Genomic DNA, 24128 nt, shown 5'->3' with positions numbered 1-24128 from the left:
ACCCTACAGCTATAAACAACTGGGCAACGGTCAGTTAAAGAAATGCAGACCTGGAGCTGAACAAAGCTGGTTTTAGGGCTAACAGAACAAGGGTAACAACAAAGAAATAGTATCTAACATATAAAAGGCACTATATATAGTAAATATGGATGTAATGCAGAGCTGCAGACCAATGAAGAAAAAGCAAAGGCATAAAAGCATGTAAGCAAACATATAAAAGTGATCCCAAGGGGATCCCAGAGGGAGGAAGAAGGCATCAACATGAACAATCACATTATTCCCAGTGAAGGACTACAGATGCTGACAACTTGCCATAACATACCGTCACCACCAGAATGAAACCACCAACCTTCAGTCCCAGAGAGCAGTGAGCATAACACCAGGAAAAGAAGTAGAAACTAAAAAGTATGTACTTAATTTAACTGCATTATTACTCTTCCTTGTTCTGCAGAAACTAGATCTGGACTAATGACTATGTTCTTAAGATTTCAGTTATCCTAACAATAATTTTTTGGCTTTACTTACAGGGTTTGCTACCCCTTTGCCCATGAGGCAGAAAGCATAACTGCCAACAGAAGCGCCTGTAATCTACAGATTAGCTCCCAGCTACAGGCACACAGAAAAACAAGCAGAAATTCATGATGACAACAAGAAATCTGGTAGGCACTCACACACCAAAAGTTTCCCCCGCACATCACCCACTATTGTAAGACTGCCCCACACAGCAGCACTTCAGTGCCTGCAGGCTTCTGCATGATACTGGCATCTTCTCTACCCGATGCGAAGAGCACTAGGCCTCCCTTCCTTTACAGTGCAAAAATCCAATCCTTTCCTCTTCTTTCTCAAATGACACCTGACTCATCTCCTCACTCAGAGTTGTTCCCAAGGTACATCCATGCAATATAGTTACTGAGACAAGCTGATAACAGTCTATACTACGAAGTAGCACATGGTACAGCAAAAGGTGGGAGAAAAAAAAATAGTCAGACAAGATAGATCTTCAGTAGCAAAACAGTCATTATCCAGAAATACAGAACAGAAAAAACAGTTTACATCCTAACCTGGAAAATGGTGACAACCTTAGATTACTAACATTTTTCTTAATGTCTTAAAGTGATACACATCTAGACAGTCAAAAAAGCTTAGAGAGAAGAAATAAGAATACTTAGATTTTTTAACACTAATAACAGGCACTCATATTTCAACCAGAAAAGGGGAAGGGAGGGAAGAGAATCACAAAAACACAAGTTTGTGAAAGAAGCTTCTTTAGGTAGTATCCAATAAATAAATAAAGGACTTACTGAGTCGAGAAGGGCACAGAGAATAAGCAGCTAGGGTAAGAACAGGAAAAAAAAAATACAAACTGTTTCTTGGCCATACCTATTTTCAGAGACAGTTTCTCATTTAACTCCCTGTCAACATTCACAACCAAAAACACTCTGCAAATCGATTATATATTTGTAGTTTTATAATGGCAAGTAACAACATGCACTCTCCTACTAATTTGGACATATGCAACATGATTCAGGCAACAGTGAGCTGTATGGTAAATATGACTACCTTTACAAAAATCTGAAAAAAAGAAAAACAAAGCTCACTGACAGAACCTTCTCCAAGACAATACCCTCACAGCTGTAGAAGCGATCCACTTGGTAATATTTTGCGATCACAAAAATATCTACCACCTGCATTTATTAGACATACAGAAAGCACAAAAATACAGCATAATCTATAGTATTAGATCTCATTTAAAAAAAAAAAAAAGGAGAGAGAGAGAGACTTTGGGCGCTAAAATTGAATCCAGGAGCTGTTTCTAGCCAGCAGCTGAGACCTGCACTCGAGAGTGGCCTTCGCCACCGCGTGCTCCGGCATAAAACCCCCGCATAGGGAAGCGCCTTTCCGAAGGGCGCGCAGCAGCCGACCGCCCCGCCGCGACTCACGGGCCGCCAAGGGCCCGGTTCCCCCTCCGCCGCCCCGGCGACGCCAGCGACGGCTCCGCGGCCCCAACGGCCGCCGGCCCCCTCCCCCCGCGCGGCGGCCCAGCCCGCCCGCACGGCCGGGGCCGCTCCCAGCGCCAGGGCCCGCGCGACAGGCACCGCCAACCGCCGCCGCCTCCCGGCGAGCCCCGCCACCGCCGCCGCCTCAAGCGAGGCCGCGATCCGCGGCGGGGCCTGACTCAGCGCCGCCGCACCGGCCCCGCGCCGCTGTCACCGGCGCGGCAGGAGGAAGAGAAGGGGGAAGCAGGGCGCCACCGCACCTGTCCTCGCTCTTATTCTTCTGCTTCTTGCCCATGGCGGCGGCGGCGGCCCCCGCGCTCGTCACCTGCCTCAGTGCGCGCCGGCCGCCCGCACCCGCGCGCAGCGCCGGGCATATGCCGAGCCGAGCCGCCCCCCCGCCGCCGTCAGCCCGCCCCGCCGCGCGGCGCGCAGGCGCCCTCGCTGCCCCCGCCCCGCGCGCCCTCCCGGCCTGCCGCGCGCCGGCACGCGACGAGCGGCCGCCGCGCCGCGCCCGCCCCGTCCCCCCCGCGCGCGGCAGCGCCCCTGGCGCCGGGGCGGAGGCGCCGCACCAGGACAAGGGGCCGGGCCGGGGGGTGCCGCGGCGGCGTGAGCCCGCTGCTCTCCGCGGCCGGCGCCACGGAGCGAGACAGGCCCCGGCGGCCGTCTCCCCACTGCGGGCTGCCCGCGCCTGCCTTGGGGCTTTGCCGCCGCTGGCTTCTGGAAGCTGGTTTCGTTTTCAACCATTTTGTTCCTCCCGGCAGCCCCGGAGAATGAATGACTGAGCAACGGCCCGGCTTTGCAGTTTCCCCGAGGCACACAGCGCCTCGCAGGGCCGTGGGCGGTCTGGCCGTGAAAACCGACTGAACAGCCCAGATAAAAGGAACATGGTTGAAAGGCTCTTATCTGGAGGTAAACAGCACAGCTAGGTCGAACTGGAGAGCAGGGAGATTAAGTGCAAAGCTTTTCAGGTGCGCTGGGACAGCATACAGGGGCCAGTTACTGGATGATAATTCAAGTGTGAGGCACATTTGTGGACGCTACTTGGTGCGCTTCACTACCCTTCCTCTGCAAACGCAGGCTGTTCTTCCCCAGCCTCCCGCAGAGCTCTGCCAGTCCCTGATCCCTGGCACTTCCCTGCACCAGAGCTGAACTGTAAACAACTAAAGTCCACCAGCTGATACTGTGGTGGCTGGCCCCCAGCCAAAATGAGGGTCAGAGTGGGCAGAACTAGATTTAACAGCTCAGCACAAAAGCAACTGACTGTCAAGCTCAGCTTCAGAGAAACCAAGGCAACAGCAGTTCCAGAGACAGAGGTTCCAGCGTAGGGAGAGTTTGGTGGCCAGACAACACTGTTAGAGCAGTATTCCCTCGCCTCTGTTCTCGTTGTACAAAGCTCATCCTCCTTCCTGCCAAAACACTAAAACTAAAATGGTGCTGCAATCTCTTACAAGAGAGTCTGGAATCTCACTTGTGCATTAGAAGAAGATTAGTAAATTCAAATATTAAATGCAAGTTAGATGGTGAACACTGTGTATATTATGATACAGTGGTTCCCAATTGCAACCCCATCTCTTCCTGGCCTAGCTCATCAATAGCAAAGCAAGATGGAGCAGAAAAAAAGCACTGGTCTGTTGCAAGGAGCACAGATGGGGAGCTATTTAATATACTCTGAGAGCTGCACATTTTTGTTACTGTCATTATCCAGTTATGGTAGGGGTTTTTTTCCTTTTTTTTTGGCCCAAACAAGCCTCACTCTCTTCTTCTATCCTTCAGTCCCAGGACCGCCACCTTTAATTTGCCTTGCTCCCTGAAACCCTTGTTTCCTACTTCCTTCTCCCTTTATACGGCAACAGCTCCCTCATCATCCTCTCTCCACCCTTCCCACAGTGGACCACAGAGAAGTCCACAAGTTTATCTTTCTGCCTTATCTTTCATCATCAGCGTGCTCCATTTCTGAGGAATCAGAGATCCAGGAAACATGAAGGTAGCAAAACACAGGTTTTTTTCTTCTTTTTTTATAACGCATTTTAATATCCCATTATTTAGATATGGTGGATCGTCTGGTATACTTGCAGGAAGAACAAAGACACGACGTGCCCTCGCTATTCAAACACGGTCGTCTTCTACCCGAGGCGGTTCTTAGCACTCTGGCCAAGCCGTCGCGTAACGCGCCGCCCTCCCTTCGCCAGCGCTGCCCTTACCGGTAATCCCAGCGCCGCTCGAGGGGCCCGGCCCGGCCCCGCAGCTCCGGCCGGCTACGCCCCGCCGCCCTACGCGGCCCGGCCTCCCCCCACCACACGCAAGGCCCCGAGGAAAGCCGCCCCGAGAGGAAACCCCGAAGAAACCGCGCCTTATCGCGGCTCCCGCCCCGAACGGGCCCCGCTCGCCGCCGCCGTTACACCGCCCCTCCCCTCCTCCGACCCCGCCGCAGCGGGCAGCAACAAACGGCCCGGCGCGAGCCCGCCGCGCCCCGGGGAGTCGCGCCCCGCGGGGTGGGGTGGGGCCGCCGTGGCGGACACGCCCCCTTGCGACAAAGCCCCGCCTACAGCAGCGTGCCGCCCGGAGGCCAGCAGCCTAGAGAGGCCCTGCTTCCGCCTGCCAAGGGAGCCGCGCTGTACCCCCACACACACGTCCTCTTGGTGGCGTGGGGGGGGGAAGGCGGAGAAAGTCGCTGTGCACGCTGGGACACCACCTCGGCCCCCCCCCCCGTCGCGCGCGGCATGCCGGGACGGGCGCTGTTGCTAGGGGGACGGAGCGCGGCAAATGCATGCCGGGAGGCGTACTCGGCCGAGGGAGGGCAGTAGCAGTGCGTACCGGGAGAGGTAGTCCCCGTAAGGAGCAGCTTCGGTTTGGCCCCTGGCGGAGTCCTGCCGCAGGGCATCCCTCCCGAGGGGCGGATACGCACACCCCCCCTCCTCCCTACCGCGCGGCGAAAGGCCGCCCGAGTGCGCTGCGCATGCGTGCGGGGCGCAGGCCGCGTTTGTGGCACGTCGTCGCCCAGCCAATGAAAGCGTCGGAAAGCTCTGCGTGCGCGTGCACGCAACAGTGCGATCCTCTATTCTCGCGCCCGGTCACGGATCTCGCGAGAGTCCGGCAGGGCGGAACCGGTGCGCGAGTGCCGCACGCAGCCAAGCGGCACCTGAGGGCGCGGACGGACGGGGGTGAGTGGCGGCGGCGGTTGCGCTTCTGGGCATCGACGCCTTGAGTCGGGCCGCGGGGAGGGGCGGCGAGTCCGGCACCGTGGCAGGAGGGGAGGGAGGGGGAGGCTCCGCTGCGGCCGGCGGCTGCACCCTGGGTGGGTGGGCGACCGTTGTTTGTAACGGCCCATGGAGGCGCAGAGCGCCTGCGCAGTGCCCCGCTTGCCCCCCCCCCCCCACGCGCACCCCGACACCTCCCGCTCTGCTCCCCTCCGTCCTGTCCCGGCCGTGCTGACTGCTCTGGCGCAGCCCGCACGCAAAGGGATGGGGGGCAGGCAGGCGAGTGTGCCCTTTTTTTGGTGGAGCGAGGGCTACTGTTTTTGGGCAGCCGCGCCTCAGGCTGCCTCGGTGCTCACGGAAGTGCGGAGCGCTGGGCAAGTCAGTGGTGGTGTGGGCAAAGGGCCCTAGCTGCATACGCAACACCTGTTACCACCCAGGCTTATGCAGTTTGGAAAGCCAAGGCCTGCCCCTGGAGCTCTCAGACTGTAGTGGAGGTTACAGCACAGGATGGGGTTGATTTTCCTTTTGCTTCCCACTTGCATGGAGGACAAGACACCTTTTACCCCAACTTAGCAAAGTTCCCTCCTTCTCTTGAAGATCTAATGGCCTCTGACCTGTGCCAGTAAGGTTTTTACATCCCCAGATGGGATAAGACAAGTGGAGAGGAAAGGGTAATGGAGAGAGCATATAGTTAATAGCTTCTGGGAGAGAGACTGAAGACAGGGTGCTGCAGATCAGAACCAGCCTGACTCTGGCACATCTAGAGTGTGGCAGTAGGCTAGTATTGCTGATGTTGCATTAAACTTGGAGTACTGCCACGTTATTGGTGTTTTGCCCATCACTACTTAAAATGCATTCTTGGTGCTATATGCAAGGTGTTTACAAAGCCAATAGCACTGCTAGTTTGGCTGTTTTTAAAACATAGCCGAGAGTACTCTGGAACCCAAAGTTGTCGCATCAAATCCATGGCTTGCAGCTTAAGGATCTGGTTAGAGTGGTTGTGCACCATTCTTGTGTTTCTGTTTTAAAACTGTCACTTGTTACAGTGAGAGCCATGTGTAGTGGAAGTTCATTGGGAAAAGCAATCAGTTATGTCCCCACAGCTCTTCTTGCTGTCCAATCTTGGTATTTTGTATCTTTTGAAGTGTTTTATGAGGAGGAAAAAAACTTTACAGAGAAATATTTTAGCTGTGCTTTTTCACACAGCAATTAGGTAGTGGTTTGGGGGTTTTTTTAAATCCTTTCCCTGACTACTATGGATAGTGCCCATAATAGCAGTTGTCTTGTACTGATTGAAGCAGCATGTCGGCCTGAAGCAGTTGCTGTTGAGCTTCTTGTTGCTCTACTATGGTTAAGGAGAGGGGAGTGTTAATTCAGATTTAAATATATTTTAAGTATCTGATCTGTATTAATAATTCCAGTTTAAACTACTACTGGAAATACATACACTGAGCCTTGCTTAGAGTTATTCTGATGCATCTTATGCCTCGTCCAAGCAAGTTGGAGCTCTCTAATCACATCATCTGGTTTCAGAATATTAATTCTGAATTAACACATGGATTTGGCTCAGGTTGAGAGTCTCTTGGGAATTGATTGATTTTAATTCTTTATACTGACAAGTAGTTTGAGGTTCCTGCGCACTTTCAACAGCTGGCTGTTGGACTGAGAGAATAGGACTTGATTGGAATCTTTGTTGCCATCTGTGTTCGTTGTGCAAGTATTCTCCCAAGGGGTTTGCAGTACAAAAAATGACTGTCTACTGTTATCTTTAAATAAGGTGTCATTTTGTTTCTCTGCAGTGTGAATTGCAAGTAAGAGTAGGCTTTTAATCAAAAGTATCCATTTAAATATTAATTCCATGTATCACTGTTTTCACAGTTCTGAAGAGCTCACTGTATATTTAAAGATGGCTGCTGATACTTCTGTTGAAATACTTCAAAAAGTTCTGGAGAATGAAATACTTCAGACTACTAAGGTAGTGGAAGAACATCTAGATGCTGAAATGCAGAAACTGGACCAAATGGATGAAGACGAATTGGAACGCCTTAAACAAAGGAGGCTCGAAGCACTAAAAAAGGCCCAGCAGCAGAAACAAGTAATTCTTGTAGTAATACAGACTCTTGATATATATACATTATAGCAGACTCTTTGAAAATCCTCAGGAAATTGTATGGACTGAATTTTTTTCCCCTTCTCATATTTACTCATTTTATATTCAATTTTATATTATATGTTTTTGAAAAAGAAGACAGGAACCTTTGTGATTATTTGACAATAAGGACAGGATAAAGAGTCTAGTACAAAGATTTCAGTATGTCGTTATTCACTAAACATTGTTGTCTGAAAGCATAAGCCATGCAGACAACCTTGTCGTGAGCCTTTAGGCTCTTTAAGCTTCTACACTCTGGAAAATTTTAGTTTTGGCATTACATGTTCCTCTCTAAGCTATTTTGTAGAAGACTGATATAGGGTATTTCCTTGTTCTTAGGGTGGAATGGTATGTCCCACTTCTAACCCAATGAAATTTGGGCTGCATATTAATATTCATTTCTTCTTGTAGGAGGGAAATCCTACTGTGGTACCTACCTAACATCTCTTGCTAAATTGTAGTCTTCATGCTCCCCCCCAAAAAATCTCCTTGAGCATAGCTGCCCCTAAAAACGCAAGGTTTTGTTAACATATGATGTGAGACCTGAATTTATATAGGGAAGCCATAGGTTTGTTAACTTACTCTATGCAAACCTAAACAAAGAAATGGATACTGAGGGTGGGGCAGGTGACAAAAGGCTAGTGGATTGAAAGGAGATATTCTGGATGTGTGGAATCCAAGAAAGTTAATGCCATACTTTGAGATGTGAATACAATAAAATAGGTCGTTGCATGGCTGGAATGCTGAAGGAGAGGCAGCGTTAATAGCTTTGATTTTCTAAACATGGCAGTAGAGAAAATAGTGGTACCCTATATGCTTGTCTTCAGAATTTCAGTTTATATTTGATTCTATTGTATTTTCCTTTTTCAAAAATCCTAACAGTTAGACATTCTTGGATGTGAGCATGTGGTAGTTCTCATGCAAGAGCTTATTCATGCTGGCTGATCTGAAGTCACTGTTCTCATTATTTTTGAAATGCAAATTGGAAGTATGTTACTACTTGATAAAAGGAGTAAGCTAGCAAACACTATCCTGTAATAGGACTGTGCAGAGGAAATTAATGTGTATCCAGTGCTGAAAGATAAGTCAGGTCTTGGTTTACATCATAATAACTTCTTCAGGTGATCGTATGTCTAGACATCTTTAATGTGTACAATGTTCAGAAAATTCTTTGTTTTGTTCTATGCAGTTGCAGCTTAGAGGATATTCTGGGTTTCAAATATCTTTTTTTCCTTTTGTAAACTCCATTTCATGAAAAGTTAGATTAGATTTTTCTAAACTGCATATTTAATCAGGCAATTTTTGAAGTTCCCTGTGAATTTTAACTTGTGAAGTTCCATTTATCCATATATTTTGTGACTAATGATATCCATGTGTTTTGTATTTGTGAATGATTTTCTGGAAACTTTTGATAAGCATCATATTTTTTCAGGTGAGTTAGGCTTTTTTCTCCCTAAACTTCTCAGTGAAAAATAAGAGGAAATCTATTTCAAAACATATTGTGACTGGATTGATTATAGACAGAGTTCTCTGAAGATATGAAAACATTTTAGTGAGAGTAGCCCAAGCTGTATGTTTGTAACTTTCAAATGTTCTGAATTTTCTGCCTTCAGTGTTCTTGAACTAGACTAGCCTGGCTGACAGGTTGCACTGCGGAAATTTATGCATCTCTGTACAGGAATTGCATCTCTAAATAAGCAAGGTAGCCATACTGGTTTACCACCTGCCTTTTGCTGAGAAAGAGGCAATCCAGAAGTGTTGTCTAACCTAGTGGCATTTGTGTATTTTGAAAATGGAAGGAATGGGAAAGAAGTAATTTGTTTCTCCTTCTAAATATTACTCTATGAATGGGCTTCCACTGAAGCCCCCTCTCTTAAAAAAAAAAAATGTTTTATCTGTTAATTGAATGGAAGATATATAGGAACATATTTTTTAATGTTTAGTATGTTTTTTTTTAAAGCAGTAGAACTTGCCTGACAGATGCAGCACTAACAAACGCCTTACTAATTATTTGCTTTTATGTTTTCCATAAGGAGTGGCTTTCAAAAGGACATGGAGAATACAGAGAAATCCCAAGTGAGAGAGACTTTTTCCAAGAAGTCAAAGAAAGTAAAAACGTGGTTTGCCATTTCTACAGAGATACAACTTTCAGGTATAGTAAATAAATTATGTTCAAGAAGCAATTTGTTTCTAGTTATCTATAAAAACAGACATGTTCTTTCAAATCCAGCACATAACTTTTCTTTCTCTTTTTTATTTTTGAAGAGTACTCGAATGCCTTTGTTTTTCAAATATCACTCCCTTTCCATAGGACTTGTTCTTTCCTTCTTCCTTCCGATTAATCTAGATGTGACTTGACAATGATTAACCTCTTAAAAATTTATAAGCTAATAAACTTTGTAAGTTTTTGCAGAAGATGAGAATAGTTGAGAGATCAGTGTGCTTTGTTACTGATTTTAATTTGAGGGAGTGATTAGGGAAAAGCAGTGACTTAACAGAGTAGCAGCTTTAAGAAGATCACTTCAGTTAATCCAGACTTAAAGTATGCTGGACACTTTTGGCAAACGAAAATCAAGATATAAACAAAAACCCTTCCAGGCATCCTCAGAATGTAACCTTTTGACTTTGAAAGAATCTGTGGATACCAGTTGCAGCTGCTTTCATTTGTGCCTGTACCATTGTGGTTATAGCCCTTGTCTAGGGTGTGAGAGACCTAGATCTGAGTATATTCATCCTGACTCAGAATAGAAACCTAAAATAAGATCTCCCACTTCCTTGGAAGAATTTCAGAAGTTCTGGATGCGAGGCTGTTCCTGGGTGGCTTTATCTCAATGTCTTCTGTTAGAAAGCGGTTGCAAACTGGAACTGTTTGTTGAAGGAGGAGCCAGTTGTCCAATATTTTTTTCGAGGTGTTATGTTCTCTCTGGCTTATGGAGTGTAAACTGGAACAGCCTTATTGTGAGAAATTGAAAGAGGTCAAATCCAGATTATGCAATGATGTATCTGTGCCTTACATTTTCTCTGTTAAAATTTTGAATTTCAGAAATACCTGAAGCAGTTTGGGTAGCCTTTTCTCCATGGTGTTTGTGCAAATGGACTAGCTTAGATGCTTGGAACAGGCTTGCTTTTTGTTGTTGGTTTGTTTATTACCAACATTGTCTATAGAATCAGAAGTGAGAAAGAACTTTAGAGAAAGTGGCAGCCAGCTTGAAACTAGTGTGTCAGGTTTACCAACTACAACATCAAATTACTTTCATCCTTGCCACTCCAGCGTTTTGATCTTCTTAGCTCTCCTCTTGAGTTAAAAAACGATCATGTACACAGTTCATGCAGCTAAATTAAATGACTCAAGACTATCCAAAAAGTGGAGATTCCAGATGATAGGCCTGCAAATATGTCATCTGACAAGCATTTTGAGCAGTAAATGTTATGGTCCCTCAGCTGAGAAACAGTAACTGTGTGTTCACTGCTGTTCCATCGCAGTAGGAAAGTGAAATATTTTTGCTTATAGCACCACTGAAGCACCACTCTGTGCAAGTCTGTTTTGTACAGTCAGTTACTGCATCTCAGACGTGGAGGTAGTGACTTAAAAAGGGGGCGGGGGGCAAGATAATTCTAAATTGTTCACAGTGCTTTTCTGAAGACACAAAGTTCATTATGCAGAAATCTTTCCAGCTCCCAGGCGGTGAAACTAGAGAGATAAGGCTGCAGGGAGAATAGAAGTCAAAGAGTTTGGGGGCTTTCTTGTGACACTTCAATAAATGCAGGCCTCAAGAAATAGGCTTTCACATGTCTGTGGGCATAATTGGGAATAAACAAGAGAAATGGATGGTGTAGTTGTGTGATAATGGTGTTCCAGGTTCTTATCCTATTAGTCATTAAATCTGGCTACCATTGAAACACAGTTTCTGTTGGAACTAAATTCTTAATTACAAAGATCAGGTCTCAGGAACTAACATGACTGGTAGAAATAGCTCTTTATCATTCCTTTTTAACTTTTTCTAAAACATGTCCTTCAACTTATTGACTCTAATGTCTTATATGCTTTGGGGTTTTTTTTCCACAGGTGCCAAATAATGGACAGACACTTGACTGTGTTGGCGAAAAAGCATGTTGAGACAAAATTCTTGAAATTAAATGCTGAAAAATCTCCATTCTTGTGTGAGAGACTGCGCATCAAAGTAATCCCCACTCTAGCACTAGTAAAAGATGGAAAAACACAAGACTATGTTGTTGGCTTTACTGATCTCGGTAACACTGATGACTTCACTACAGAGACCTTAGAATGGAGATTAGGCTGTGCAGACATAATTAATTACAGGTAATTTAAACTGTTTCCAGATATAGTGCAAGGAGAATATGATGGCAAGTGGAGAATCTGTAACGGTTTGTAGCTTTGGCTCATATGTTGTATGCCTGAAACACAAGTGAATTTAATCCAGTTATTCCATCCATGTACTTTGGCAAGGGAAAGAAAAGAGTATCTCTTTGGCAAAATATTGAGGTATTGTAATGAACATTGTCATCCTTTTTGCAAAGTAATAAAAATAGATCTTGCCATGAGGTATATAGAGTAACTATACTGCTTGTTATGGCCAGTCCTAAGGTCCAAGTCACGTATCTAATATAAGCTAGAGATGCTTAGGTACCACAATTACAGTGCAGTGAAGCTGGAGCATTTTCAGTCCACTTCAGTGAAAAATGAAAAAAAAATCCATGTACATATAGGTAATACAGAATAAGATGCAGTTTAAATATGACTTTTCAATAAAAAAAATACAGAGAAGTGCAAATAAATTTGTATAGCAGTGCAATATAATCACAATAAATGCTTTCACTTAAGACTAAGTAGCCTAACCCTAGCCATTTAAGACACAGTAGCCTAACTTTACAGCAGAATCACTTACCAGGCCTTTCTGCTCTGCTTTTTAATGTGCTTAAATATCATCTTTTAATTTTCCTGTTTTGTTTTGAATGTCTTTGGCTTTTTTATCTTAAATTTAATTATCTGAATTTATTTCAATGCCTAATTTCCAAAATTTAACAAGTAGTATTGTTATATCTTAAAAAGGCAGACACTTCTGTTCCATTTAGTTTAGCAGCAGATGAACTTCAAGTGAAATGACTGAAGCAGAACTTTACAACTCAAAACAAATGGTGGTATCCCCACCCAGTTCAGTAACAAGCAAATATACAGAGGAGTCAAAGACAGTTTGGATATATATTCTAGATAGCAGCATTTAGTGGTTTTATACTAAGTGATGTTGAATTTACTAAATATTAGTAGATTGACTCACTCTGCTGTTTTGGGGAATTTTACTTCTACTTGACTTGTAGAACGCTGAATTCTGCTGTTAGCTCCTAGTGGAATGGGGAGTTGTTTGTCTTGTCAGGTCCTGAGTTTGGTACCCTGGCTTTGCAGAAATGACCCACAATACCTGCACAGCCCAGGAGATCCATTCTAGGCCATTCTAGGCCACATCCATACAGGTGGTAAATGTTGCATTTGTATGTAATGTAATGTCCTATTCTCTGGACTCCCTGAAAAGGGGAGATTCCAGCACTGCTGTCTACATAGGCCAGTTTACTTTGTTCAGCCTTTGTGGGATAGCAGATGGTGAAAGGACATACTGTATTGAGGAAAAACAGTTCATATAGTTTGATCCTGATTTTGTTTAAAGTGGTTTATTGACTTGTTAATGGCATGTAATTAACCAGCAATCAGTGAACTGTATGTTCAGGATCAATATCAGCAAACTGGCAGATAAACCACAACAATAGACACAAAATGTCAACGCCTTAGAATTTCTAAGCACCTTTGTACAACTAATTTCAAAAAGTTGTAATCTCTCTCACTCACTCGTTCATACCTACACACGCTTACTTACATGCAAACCCCTCACAGGCTATGTTAGTTACAAGTGCACAATCCCTTTTCTGGGCATGGGGATTCCCCTCCTTCCTGCAGTTCTCAACAGCTGGCAGACACACATGCTGGTGAGAAAGCCCAACGCTGAGGTGGGGGTCACTCTGTGCTGCACCCATGCAGTCACTTTACTAGCTAGAGTTCAGTATGCACAAGGCATCCAGCAGGAGAGGCTGTTCCCTCTAGCCTAGGCAGAGGTACTGTGAGGTGACTTCTGTCAGTGCCAAACCCAGTTTTGACTCTGCTTTTTCTGCTCTAAGGTCTCTCCCCTCTGTTGCAAGTTGTTATACTGCTTTTATACTTCTTTTCGGGCTGATTCCTTCTTTGTTTCCAAAGTCTCTTTGTAATTCCCTCATTACTGTTTAGTCCAGCAGATGGTTGTCTTTACCATGACTAGTTTGGGGCAAACTTCCCCTTTAGAGAATTTCTGGGGCTCCACTCACAAGTGCTGTTTACACTCACATTCTTGTCTTAACTGCTGTTATCCAGACCATTTTGCCCAGGATGGGCTATACATGCAGCCCCACAATGCTACTTAAGAGCAACATGTACTAAGGTTTTACAGAGGAGTAGGGGTTGTGTTCTTTTATAATGTTATTCTGGAGAAACAGCAAATTGGAGATGGTAATGTCTTTGTGGAAAAAATGGCTTTAATCAACACCTCTTACTCTGTTTCTTTAGTGGAAACTTGATGGAGCCACCTTTTCAAAGCCAAAAGAAATTTGGAACCAGCTTTACAAAGTTGGATAAGAAGACCATCAGAGGGAAGAAATATGATTCAGATTCTGATGATGACTAGAAGAACAGCTAAATGTATTTGTAAACCATCTTTTGTTTATGCTTGGTACATTTCTAAGAATGTTTTTTATAAAGCGTATTGTTTTTCATTACATCTGCACATAATGCTCATTTTTCTATACAGTTTTATACAACTGAGTCATAGCAGAAGAAAACTCAAATATTTTTTTCTTTTCTCTTTTGAAAGTCATTTGTAAATCAAAAATCAGAGTCCTTCAAGCTAAATAACATGTGGTAAATGAAGTTTGTCTAAATGTGAGTTTATGAAGTGTTTTGGAATAACTGTTAGAAACAACTGTACCAAGTTAGACCAAAGGTCCATCTGGCCCAGCATCTGGTCTCAGTGGCCAAAAGCAGATGTACAGGGAAGAGTAGAAACAGGGTAAGCGATTAATGATGCTTTCCTGGAATACGCTTTGAGCAATTTGTGGCTTGGGGAGCTCTATCTGAAAGCATTTGCTGGATAAAAATTAAGGAAGAAAAATTGCTTTTCAGTCCCCTTAGCATCCCTTTAGCATCCAAATCGTATGGCAGGGAGTCCACAGTTTAACTATGTCTTGTGTGAAGAATTATTTTGTTTTGTTATCCTCGAATCTGACAGTTCCATTTTGTTCTAATCTGCTATTTATTAGAGGGGACAGAAGAGACAAGATTTCTATCAGTTCCTTTTTCAGTTATCTCTTTAAATTTATTGTTACTTATCATACTCTCAGTAAAGGAGACTTAATAACAAGCACCACAAATAATTAGTACAGAAATTGTGCATTTTTAACAAATGATTGCTTATCTTATGGTGCCATACCATGACATTGAGTAACTTAACTGCATTGCACTGTAAGTTGTAAAACAGTCATACTTTCTGTGAATTTTGAAATAGGTGGTCAAGAGAAATGCCCTTTTACCATCTATGTACGCTGCATGTTAAAGCTGATACAGCAGGCTATAGCACATAGGAAGAAGAATATTGAAAACGACCTTGTTCAGAGGTTTGCTTAATTCTGTGGCTTTGAATGTGTGAATTTTATAGCAGATGCTTTGTACAAGAGAGTAGACTAGAGAGAAGTATTGAAGAGAAACCTTGTTCTGTTAGGTTTAGGTGCAGTGCAGCATAGTTTGTACTGTTCTTCAGTAATGGAGAGAATTTTCAAGGGAGATTTTCCTTAGGACACAGCATAAAGCTCAGTTTCTGTCTTGGTAAGGAGTTGATGAGTTTCTTTTTAGTTTTCAAAAACACTGTTTGCTGTGTGCTGAAGGACCCTTTTGAGGTGGTACTTTCAATCCAGTTGGCCCAAGAAGCAGTAAAGTGGGTCTGGTCAGTCTTGCTGCCTCGTAACAAAGAACACTTGTGATTGGGCCAGCCCAGCAATATATTTCTATAAGTATGTTTAAAAAATTATATTTTATTTCAGTTCATGAACATTGAAATAAAATTATTTTAATTCTAATGTTGACTTTTGTATTCTTTCAAATAAGGAGATCTAGGTGTTGTGGGTTTTTTTCTTTATTAATCCACTTTTCTGTTAGAAAATTGCATGTGCTCTTTTTGATTTCTAGCAAACTGCTTACAGTTCTGTCTAACATTAAGACATTACTTCAGTCAGAAAACAAACAGCTTAAGATGTAAGCAGCTGCTTAAAAAAAAAAAGCATACCTGTTAGACTACTAAATGCTTTAAGTAGGCTTGCCGTAAGTTGATCTCATTTTCAGTGCACAAACTCTCTAGATGAACTCATAAGACCTCTTCTTTGTAGCCAGTTGTAGTAAATTGAAAAAACTAATTGTACAACAGCATTTTTAAGAGTGCCTTAGCAGGACTTATCTCTGAACCCTAATTATGTTGAATAAGCTGTGGAAATTAAAAAAAAAAAAAAAAATCATGTCTAACATAGTTACATACTCTGTAGAAACAGTCAGACAGGATTCCAACATGGTGTGTTGTTAGAGGGTATTCAGCTTCATATATGAATATCCCCATTACAAACTCAATGTAAATGCTAGTTTGAGGCTGTGGTTTCATATAACTTTAAGCTGCTAATTTTTTCTAGGTTAATCTTCAACCGGACCTGTTCCTTCCTCTGGCTTGTAATACGGCCATACAGACTCCAGTACTGACACAAGGAGTTTGCAGGAATGTGTGATTTGAGTATAAGGGGAAGTGAGACTGTATTAATTAACCCAAATTTATTTTGAAGTAGCAGCCTGCTTCAAGTCTTTACTTGCAAGTCTGTTTTCTACTTTTTTTTTTTTGTCTTGAGTGAAGATTAGAACTGTAATTGAATTGGTCGTCTTGGTAAATTCTCCATTCTTGATATGCGTCCTATTTTGAGATGAACAACCCAAATTTTAGTCTGAATACAACTGGGACTAAAGTTGCCCATGAGTTTTATTGCAGTTGAAACGTAGAAGAAAACCATTAGATTTCCTTAAGATCTGGAACATCCTTATAGTTTGAGTAGATGGGAACAAATTCATTTTCTAGGATGAAGCTCAGTAATTTGTGGATGCTTTGTCAGCAATGATCTAATGGCAATGTAGGTGATAGATGAGATGGTGATACACAGCATCTAAGAAAGGACCCAGACTGCATGTGATTAATTGCTTACAGCTGAGAGATGGTGTATGTAAAGACATAACTAAATAAGGCCTGAGCCTTGACTAATCACAAATGGTACCTGGTCTGGCATATATCAGCCATGGAAGGCTATTATACAATAAGGACAGATAGGTGAGAAATGTGAGAGTACAGCTTTTGAAGTTATGAGGCTAATGCATGAACTGCACATGTGGCATTAGTAATGATTTGTGCTTAAGATAGCACTTCATGTTTGCATGAAGTAATCACTACATGTATGGAAGAAAATAACTAACCAAAGGTCCATGCTCTTCAGCTCTTAAGTGCTAGACTATTTGGACTTAGCTACACACTGGTTGATCCCTGGTTGATCCCACGTTACGCTTGTGATGCCCTGATCAAGGAATCTACCTAAAAACTTGAGCTGAGCTTTGGGAATGAGTCTGGTCCTTGAAAGAGATGGGATGAGAAACAAACTCTGGAGGAGGCAACAACTGAGCAGCTGCTATCAGACAGCAGTAGTAGGTTGGAGCACCTGAACTGGTACTGGGAGCCACTGAAGGAGGCAGACTAGAAGGAAGAATTGATGCCTTCCAGTCCTGTGCTCCGACTAATTCACATTGTGCTGTTTCCCTTCTAGAAATTCTAAAACTAGTACTTTTCTGCATAAGCATAGAACTAGTGACTAAAATACCACATATACAGTATGAAGTGAGTTTTGGAAGTGCAAAAGGAATCTTTCTCTTTTTCCTGAACATAGCTTGAATCAAGTTCCTTTTCAGAGTTTACTTTGCAATTAGAAATTAAGTGTGGAGGAGGAGGGAAAGAGTGGTTAAATTTTTAATGGAGAACTGAAAATGTCAGTAAATAGGGTATTCTAATACCAAAATTTCTGTAGAAAATTAGGCTTCGAACAGTGCAGTTTCTAAAACAAGCCGTATGTCTTCTGAAAAAGAGTAAAGTCAGCGTCTTCAACCCATTGTGAAGGATGCTGTTGTTTTGTCATTTAATATGTAATACTACCACAAAAATATCCAAACCAAAAAAATGAAGTTGATATGGAAACAATCTGGCTTTTGGGCTCATTGTGTACTCAGTATCTGTGTATTCCACTTTTACACAAAGGCAGTTCTGTCAGGTTTGTCTCACTGTTTAACTGTGTGTACAGCCAGAGTCAGTTAACACTCCAAGGTTTAAGGAAAGCCTCTGTAGGAATTGGAGTACTTCAATTTGACTTCAAAACTATTCAAATATTTTAAATTTTGAACTATTCTGAAGGAAATGTTGTTCCTGAGTCCCCTTTAAAGAATAAATAAGTTCCACCACATTTGAACAACATAATGCTCTGAAGGTCTACTCTGATCTTTTGTTCTCAGATCATGCTTTGGAGCTTTCACTGTGAAGTCTGTCAAATATGATTATGGTGATCTGAGACATTCCGGTCTCTCAGATGTTCCTTGTTATCCATCCCCTGGAGGGCATCGTTCTGTATCAGACTCCACAGAAGGGAACATATGCCCATACCTTATTCATCAATTTAAGCTAACACATCAAACTGGCTAAAGCAGTACTTAAGAGACCAAGCCATCAACAAGAAAACATCTTGTTCAAATTGAGTGGATTACTTTCAAGTGCATGAACACTGAGAGATAACTGATGCTTGTTGATGAACCAGGGACAGCTAATAACACTTGCTTTTAGGTATCCCATGAGATGCATATTCTAAGGCTACTTTTTCTGGAACAGCTATTGGAGCCATGCACCGAGGTGTCTGGAATAAGCCACCATGGATCCAGGAATCCTGTAGCTGTGTCTAGCACAGCACTGAATCTGTGTTAATATACTTTGCCTTTTTAAGCATAATCCATTCAGACATGTTCTGTGTGGTGGTATGGTTCCCACATGTGACTGTTCATATATGTTTGTTTATATATGTTTCATATATGTTTTAACTTATCTACTTCACAAACCCTATAATTTTCAGTAAACATTAGCTTTTCCTAAGATGACATCATATAAAAATCAGGTGATTGTAAAAGCAAAACAAAAAAATTAATTCCTTTCCTGTTCTTCCTCCTTGCTAATTGTTTTTTAGTGTGCTGCCCTAGAAAAGAGTTTGAAACTGTTTCCTGCTTGATTTCCAAAATGTCGACACTCTTCAATGCTTTGTATCGTGAATTCCAAGTGCGCAGAAAAGCTCTTAATGGTTATCTTGATTAATGGGTACAGTTAATAATTAATCTTTAATAGATGTTAATTCAACAGCCCTGTGAGTCATAAATGTTCTATCCTCATTTTATATGTTGGAAACTGAAACATGATTAGCTGCACCAGAGGACCTAGGAACATCAAGAATTAGATGCTCCAATATCTAATTGCAGTTACCAGTCTCCTCCTGCAATACAGAATTTGGGATTAGGCACATCAACTCCCTGTCCAGTGCGCAATGCCCCAGGATAGAATTAAAGACATCTAGAAGGCTGGTGAGAACTGCCAAAGTGAGCCACTGTGAAATGTTTTGCCTGAGTGCAGCCTTTCTACTGTGTTTTGAAGCTTGGTATGCACAGTGTGAGGCTTGTGGGACTGGAAAAAGAAGGAGCAAGAGAAAACATGACCTTGTAGCTCATGGGAGTAGGAGATGGTGAGGTTCTTGTCCCTATTCCCAGTGCTTTGTGTATTTCCCATGCTTTGTATAGGGTATTACATTAATATTTTCCTACCTGACATAAAATACCAAAGCAGGCTCAGGAATTTGGGGCTGACCCAGCTCTGCCCCCATGACGCTGAATAACCTAACTGCCGGTTTACAGGACCCTTCTCTTGCCTTTGCCCCCAGTTTCTCTGCGACTCTGGCATTCTCTGCTGTGCACTAACACAACCTCGGCAGGCTGAAGAATGAACACACGTGCACCCCGTCTCAATGAGGGATGTAAGGACTTTACCAGAGAAGGAGCTGAGTAGGTTTCTGCTGTCAAGAAGGTATCCTCTAAGATGGGCCTTGCTTCTGCCATGGCTGTAAACAAAGCAGCTGTCACAGACACCTTTTGTAAGTATACCTATGAGCATGGGCTGTAAACTCCCACTTGCCCAGAGATTTTGGCAGAGAATTGGGACACTGAGTCCAGATGCCAGATTTGGGGAGGTGTGGACTAAGCTGCTCTGGCTGGGTCACTCTAGACTCCCACAGGAGCAGAAAACTACGTGCACCTCAGCTGAGTACTTGGAACAGGGTTTGGGGGCAGGACAGTCTGTAGGTCCCACTTAAGGGTCTCATGGATTGAACTCTAAATGCCTTGCTTTAGGTGGTAGACCTGTGTTTAAACTAGGATAGGAACTGAGATCTCGCAAGATGCAGTCCAGTGACCTCTTTGCTAGAACATCTTTCCTATAATAAAATCCACAGACTTGCTTTGGAGAACAAAAGAGAAAAAACACTTCTTTTTCCCTCCCAAACACTTTCAGTCTTAGCTTTCGTACGTGATGGCCACAGAGAGGTACTCCATGCAGAACTGGGTGTCATTTTAATGCCCACCTGCTCTGCTTCAGAAAGGCAAGACAAGGCAAGAGGTTGGGGCTCTCAGCACCCGCTCAGCTCTGAACACAGTGAAAACTGGGATCCTCACTTCTCACACATTTGAAGCTCATCTCACTTCACCATTGCTACAGTTACTTAGAGTTATGCTAGATATAGAAAAGAAAATCTATGCAAATGTAATTATTAAGCTGGCCTTCCCAAGGTTGGGAAAGGCAAATTTAGAGGGTTTGGGGATAAACAAACCCATGAGGGAAGCTACAGATGCATCTTTAACTGGCCAGTCTGTGATAGGCATCCAACATGCGTCAGGTGTCACGGGCAGTTTCCCTATAAAGAAGTTATTATATAAAATCTGTGAATAGCTGGTGTTACCTATAATTACATCCTGGACAAAAAGAACAACATGAGAAATACATCTGTGTGGTGATGTTATGAAACCAGAGTTGAAACTCACAGAAGAGACAGTAATTAGTACGGGTATTGTTCCAGGTAGTTTTCAATAGCATTTTCACCACCCAGCAAAATGTGATGATACATCTCTCAACCTGAAGGAGAATAACATGAACAATATGTAAGGCATTTCAAAATGATGCTCCACTTTGATCACATCTCGATGAAAAGGAATGAGAAAAAAAAAAAAAACTGGTAGACTGCTTGGCATGTGAAAACAAAAAATAAAATGAAAATCCATGAGTAGAAAAGAACTGGTGGTAACCTCTGTAAGCTTTAGATCTCAGGTGCACTCCTTTCTATCTTACATAGTCATTTATCTCATGTAAACAGATGTAAATTGCTATTTTTTCCGTAGGGTAGGTCAGTACTCGCTTCAGCTCAATATAAGTAACGATGTCAGTAGAAGACATGGGGAAGCTGTGTGTGTAAGCTGTAGCTTATTGCCAGGATCCAGCTGTGAATTTCAGGAAGCTTTCCTGCTTCTTAAGCCTAAGGATGCAGATACTGTTTGATAAGTGAGCCCCTCTCTCCTTGACCTTCCATCCCCCCCACTCCTGCTAGCTCACATACTGTGCTGACCAAAGTCCATCAGGAGAATACAGTACTGGCATCTTTTATATTTAAAAATGACACAACCAAATGGGCTTAAAATTGTACTTTTTAAAAAATGGCAATGTTTGCGTTCTTTTTCTTTAATACTTAAGAGTCATATTTCCATGGCTTTCATGCCCTCTCCCTATTACCACCATGAGGGCTAGAAACTTGCTATCCTTCTGAATGAGTCTCACACGATCATATGAGTCCAAAAACTTGTGCCTCAAAATCAAAGAGCAAGAATAATATAGAAAAAAGAGGCACGATAATGTTATGAGGGAAGGCAACATTGTTCAGGGACATCAGTCCAGTGCATTCCTGGGTATCCCTTTATGGAATCTCAGCCATTTAAAAAGATCCACTTTATACATAAACACAGAGATGACTTCTAATTCATCCCTTCTTCAACCCATCAAACGCAACATCATATCACAGGTGTGTATCCTTTCTATTGGATTAGGGGCTGTGTCAGAGGTAGATCTTACCTGACACTTGGCATCATCTTCCAAATTAAATCTAGCATAGCAATGAAACAGGCCACTGACTAATGACAGATGCAGCCCACTCTCACTCAGTGGTTCGCCTGGGTTTGATGGCTCCCAGAGCTGTAGTCCCCCACAGGAGTTCTTTGAGGTAGAAATCAGGTTTTCTAATGTCCTGCAGGTCCCTTTTAAATGGTGGTCTCGTTAGACAAGCCCACTAGCTCAGAGCCCTGCCTCTTTCCATGTATGTGGGCATGAGCTCATTTCCAGCATGGCCACCTGCTTTCTGCATTCATGCCAAGAGAAGGCAGTCAGCGCATTTTGTGAGGATAGAGTTTTTTATCAAGAAAAGGTTCCACTCTTAATGCTGTTGGGAAAAAAAAAAAAAACAAACCACCTATCTTATCCAGCCTTACTACTGGAAACCGTGAGAGTATAAGGCAACTGCCCCAGGGATGTAGGAGCATACAGCAGTACAGATAAAAATAATTGTACTTCAGAATATGACATCCACAATGGAATGAGTAAATAAAGAGCAATGCAATGCAGGGCAGGCATTAAGAATTCATATGACAGTACTGTGAAACGTAGAAAAATCTATAATTATGTGGGAAAGAAGTGAGAGAGAAAATACATAGCAAAGAAAAACAATGTTTACATATAAAACTTTATCTTAAGGAATATCAACAAGTGACCAAGCCATTAGGAAAGAAATATGACCGAAGGTCAGAGGCTACCTTGCAAACAAGATTCCAAGTTATCAGTGTGAATGCAGGTTGAGTGACAGAGGAACACTGGTTTATTATCATTAATGTGATACTGTTTTTATAAGAGGTAGCTGGATGCTAGCTATTAAAACTAAATTATTTTCATCTATTCAAGAGACAGTATTTGCTGCTTTTGTTGCCCTCAAGCTGTACTTCTGTCCTTTTCCCAGCTCTTTTCTGGCCTTTCTCTCCTCCAGCTAATATTTTGGGTGGCTACTCACTTTTAGAAGGATTAAAGCTAAGCTGTGCATGTAATGTCTTTATTTTCTACGTGTTATCTTCTAAGGTGCCACACTGCTAACTTATAGTATGTCAAATGTTACTATTAACAAACTTTTACTATTTAACAAACTAAGCTGTAGTAAAAGAGCTAAGATTCAGTGGCAGTCTAGCCTGAGACACCATAATGAGATATCGGGTTTGTACATGAAGAATGAATGCCTAGCCTTACTGTAGTCTGCAGGAAAATTTCTATTGATTTCCATGTTTCACACAAATAAATGATTTTTACATTTAAGTCTCACCTTAACCCACATCCTAACCCTCATTAAAAAACAGGGCTAGATTTTCCAGTGAAGCTCCACTCCTTCATACTAACTCACAATGTAAGTCCATGATATTTGTGTTCACAGATTTATTGATTTTAAGAAGAAGGATCATCTTCAGGACTTTAAAGACTAGTAACCATCACCTGTTTTTTAACCCAGAAATTAGTATCTGGCCAAAACAGTGCTTCCCACCCAGCAGGTCTCAAGGGCTCCCCAAGGAGAGCAAAGGCAATAAATGGAATTGTGATGTATTAAATAATGAAATCTACTCAAAGAAAATCTCTTTCCCAGCCTCCACACATGCTAGGCAGAGTCTGGGGAAGACAGTAATGTGGGGAAGGGGACAGGTTTAGAGGGCTGTGGCCTCCCAGATGGTGACTCAAATGTTTTTAGTGACTTACATGTGTGAGAAGCGTCTCTGTCACACGGTGCAAATCTCACAGATACTGTCTGTGCCTACACGGGCTTCACCTGCTGAGATGTCAGTACCCTTCCTCCTCATTTCAGCATAGCATCCAGCCTCCCCAAATATGAAAGTCAAACCCTGCCTCTACTCTCAAAATATTCTTGTCACCCTCTTTAACTAGGCTTGCCATAAGCAATGTTGTAGAGAGATGTTTTTCGTGATGTTTTTCAAAGATTTTCAAAGATTCTCATCTTTGGAATTCATACAAAAGCATGATATTGAAAAGCTTGCCAATCTGAAATCATTGAGGAAAGGAGACAAAAACTGTTACAGAAATGAGCTCAGACTGATCTGAGATGTGAAGCAAGGAGAGCACTAGACAAGGATCTGATTTTTTGCCTGGCCTCTGTCACTGACTCACTGCAATCCTTTTTGTTAGTCATTTATTGTGCACCAATTTACTCACTGGTAGAGGAAAAACATTATTTATTTCCTTTCACAGAGCTGTCCTGAGTCCTACTAAATACTTCTTGTGCAAATCTTTGGATGAAAGGAACCATAAGAATTCAAAGCTTTTATTATATATTATTTATTATACTTTAAAACAAGTGTCATCACACTCGGAGGCGATTAACATTCCAAAGTCCAGAGGGTGGGTACCCTTTCGTATATATAAAACACATCATGCACCCTGTCTCACATGA

At 42.8% G+C, this 24128-nt stretch overlaps 2 protein-coding genes across 3 annotated transcripts in view; one reads left to right on the top strand and one right to left on the bottom strand.

The window, feature by feature from the left end:
- The window catches only part of EIF5B (eukaryotic translation initiation factor 5B), a 37265-nt gene extending 34811 nt beyond the window's left edge, over nt 1-2454 (bottom strand). The window contains exon 1 of one of the 2 annotated variants that reach the window (XM_064502390.1): nt 2258-2454. In XM_064502390.1, the coding sequence (XP_064358460.1) occupies nt 2258-2292 (35 nt within the window). In that variant the 5' untranslated portion in view covers nt 2293-2454. The remainder of the gene's footprint in view (nt 1-2257) is intronic. The other variant, XM_064502396.1, reaches the window with a different exon arrangement.
- A 2535-nt stretch (nt 2455-4989) lies between these two features.
- On the top strand, nt 4990-15512 carry TXNDC9 (thioredoxin domain containing 9). Its single transcript, XM_026103180.2, has 5 exons — nt 4990-5158; nt 7073-7289; nt 9377-9495; nt 11410-11664; nt 13951-15512. Exons 2-5 carry the CDS (start codon nt 7101-7103, stop codon nt 14066-14068), a joined length of 681 nt encoding a protein of 226 aa, XP_025958965.1. The 5' UTR covers nt 4990-5158; nt 7073-7100; the 3' UTR covers nt 14069-15512.
- The last annotated feature ends 8616 nt before the right edge of the window (nt 15513-24128 follow it).

Source organism: Dromaius novaehollandiae, chromosome 1 (assembly GCF_036370855.1).
Source record: "Dromaius novaehollandiae isolate bDroNov1 chromosome 1, bDroNov1.hap1, whole genome shotgun sequence".
Lineage (NCBI taxonomy): Eukaryota > Metazoa > Chordata > Aves > Casuariiformes > Dromaiidae > Dromaius > Dromaius novaehollandiae.
This window is presented reverse-complemented; position numbering and strand designations above follow the sequence as displayed.

Bases quoted from the DNA above. Each gene is read 5' to 3' on its own strand.
- TXNDC9 (XM_026103180.2), top strand. From the start codon at position 7,101: ATGGCTGCTGATACTTCTGTTGAAATACTTCAAAAAGTTCTGGAGAAT. The intron at 7,290-9,376 runs GTAATTCTTGTA...GTTTTCCATAAG, and splicing joins AGGCCCAGCAGCAGAAACAA to GAGTGGCTTTCAAAAGGACA. The intron at 9,496-11,409 runs GTATAGTAAATA...TTTTTTCCACAG, and splicing joins TACAGAGATACAACTTTCAG to GTGCCAAATAATGGACAGAC.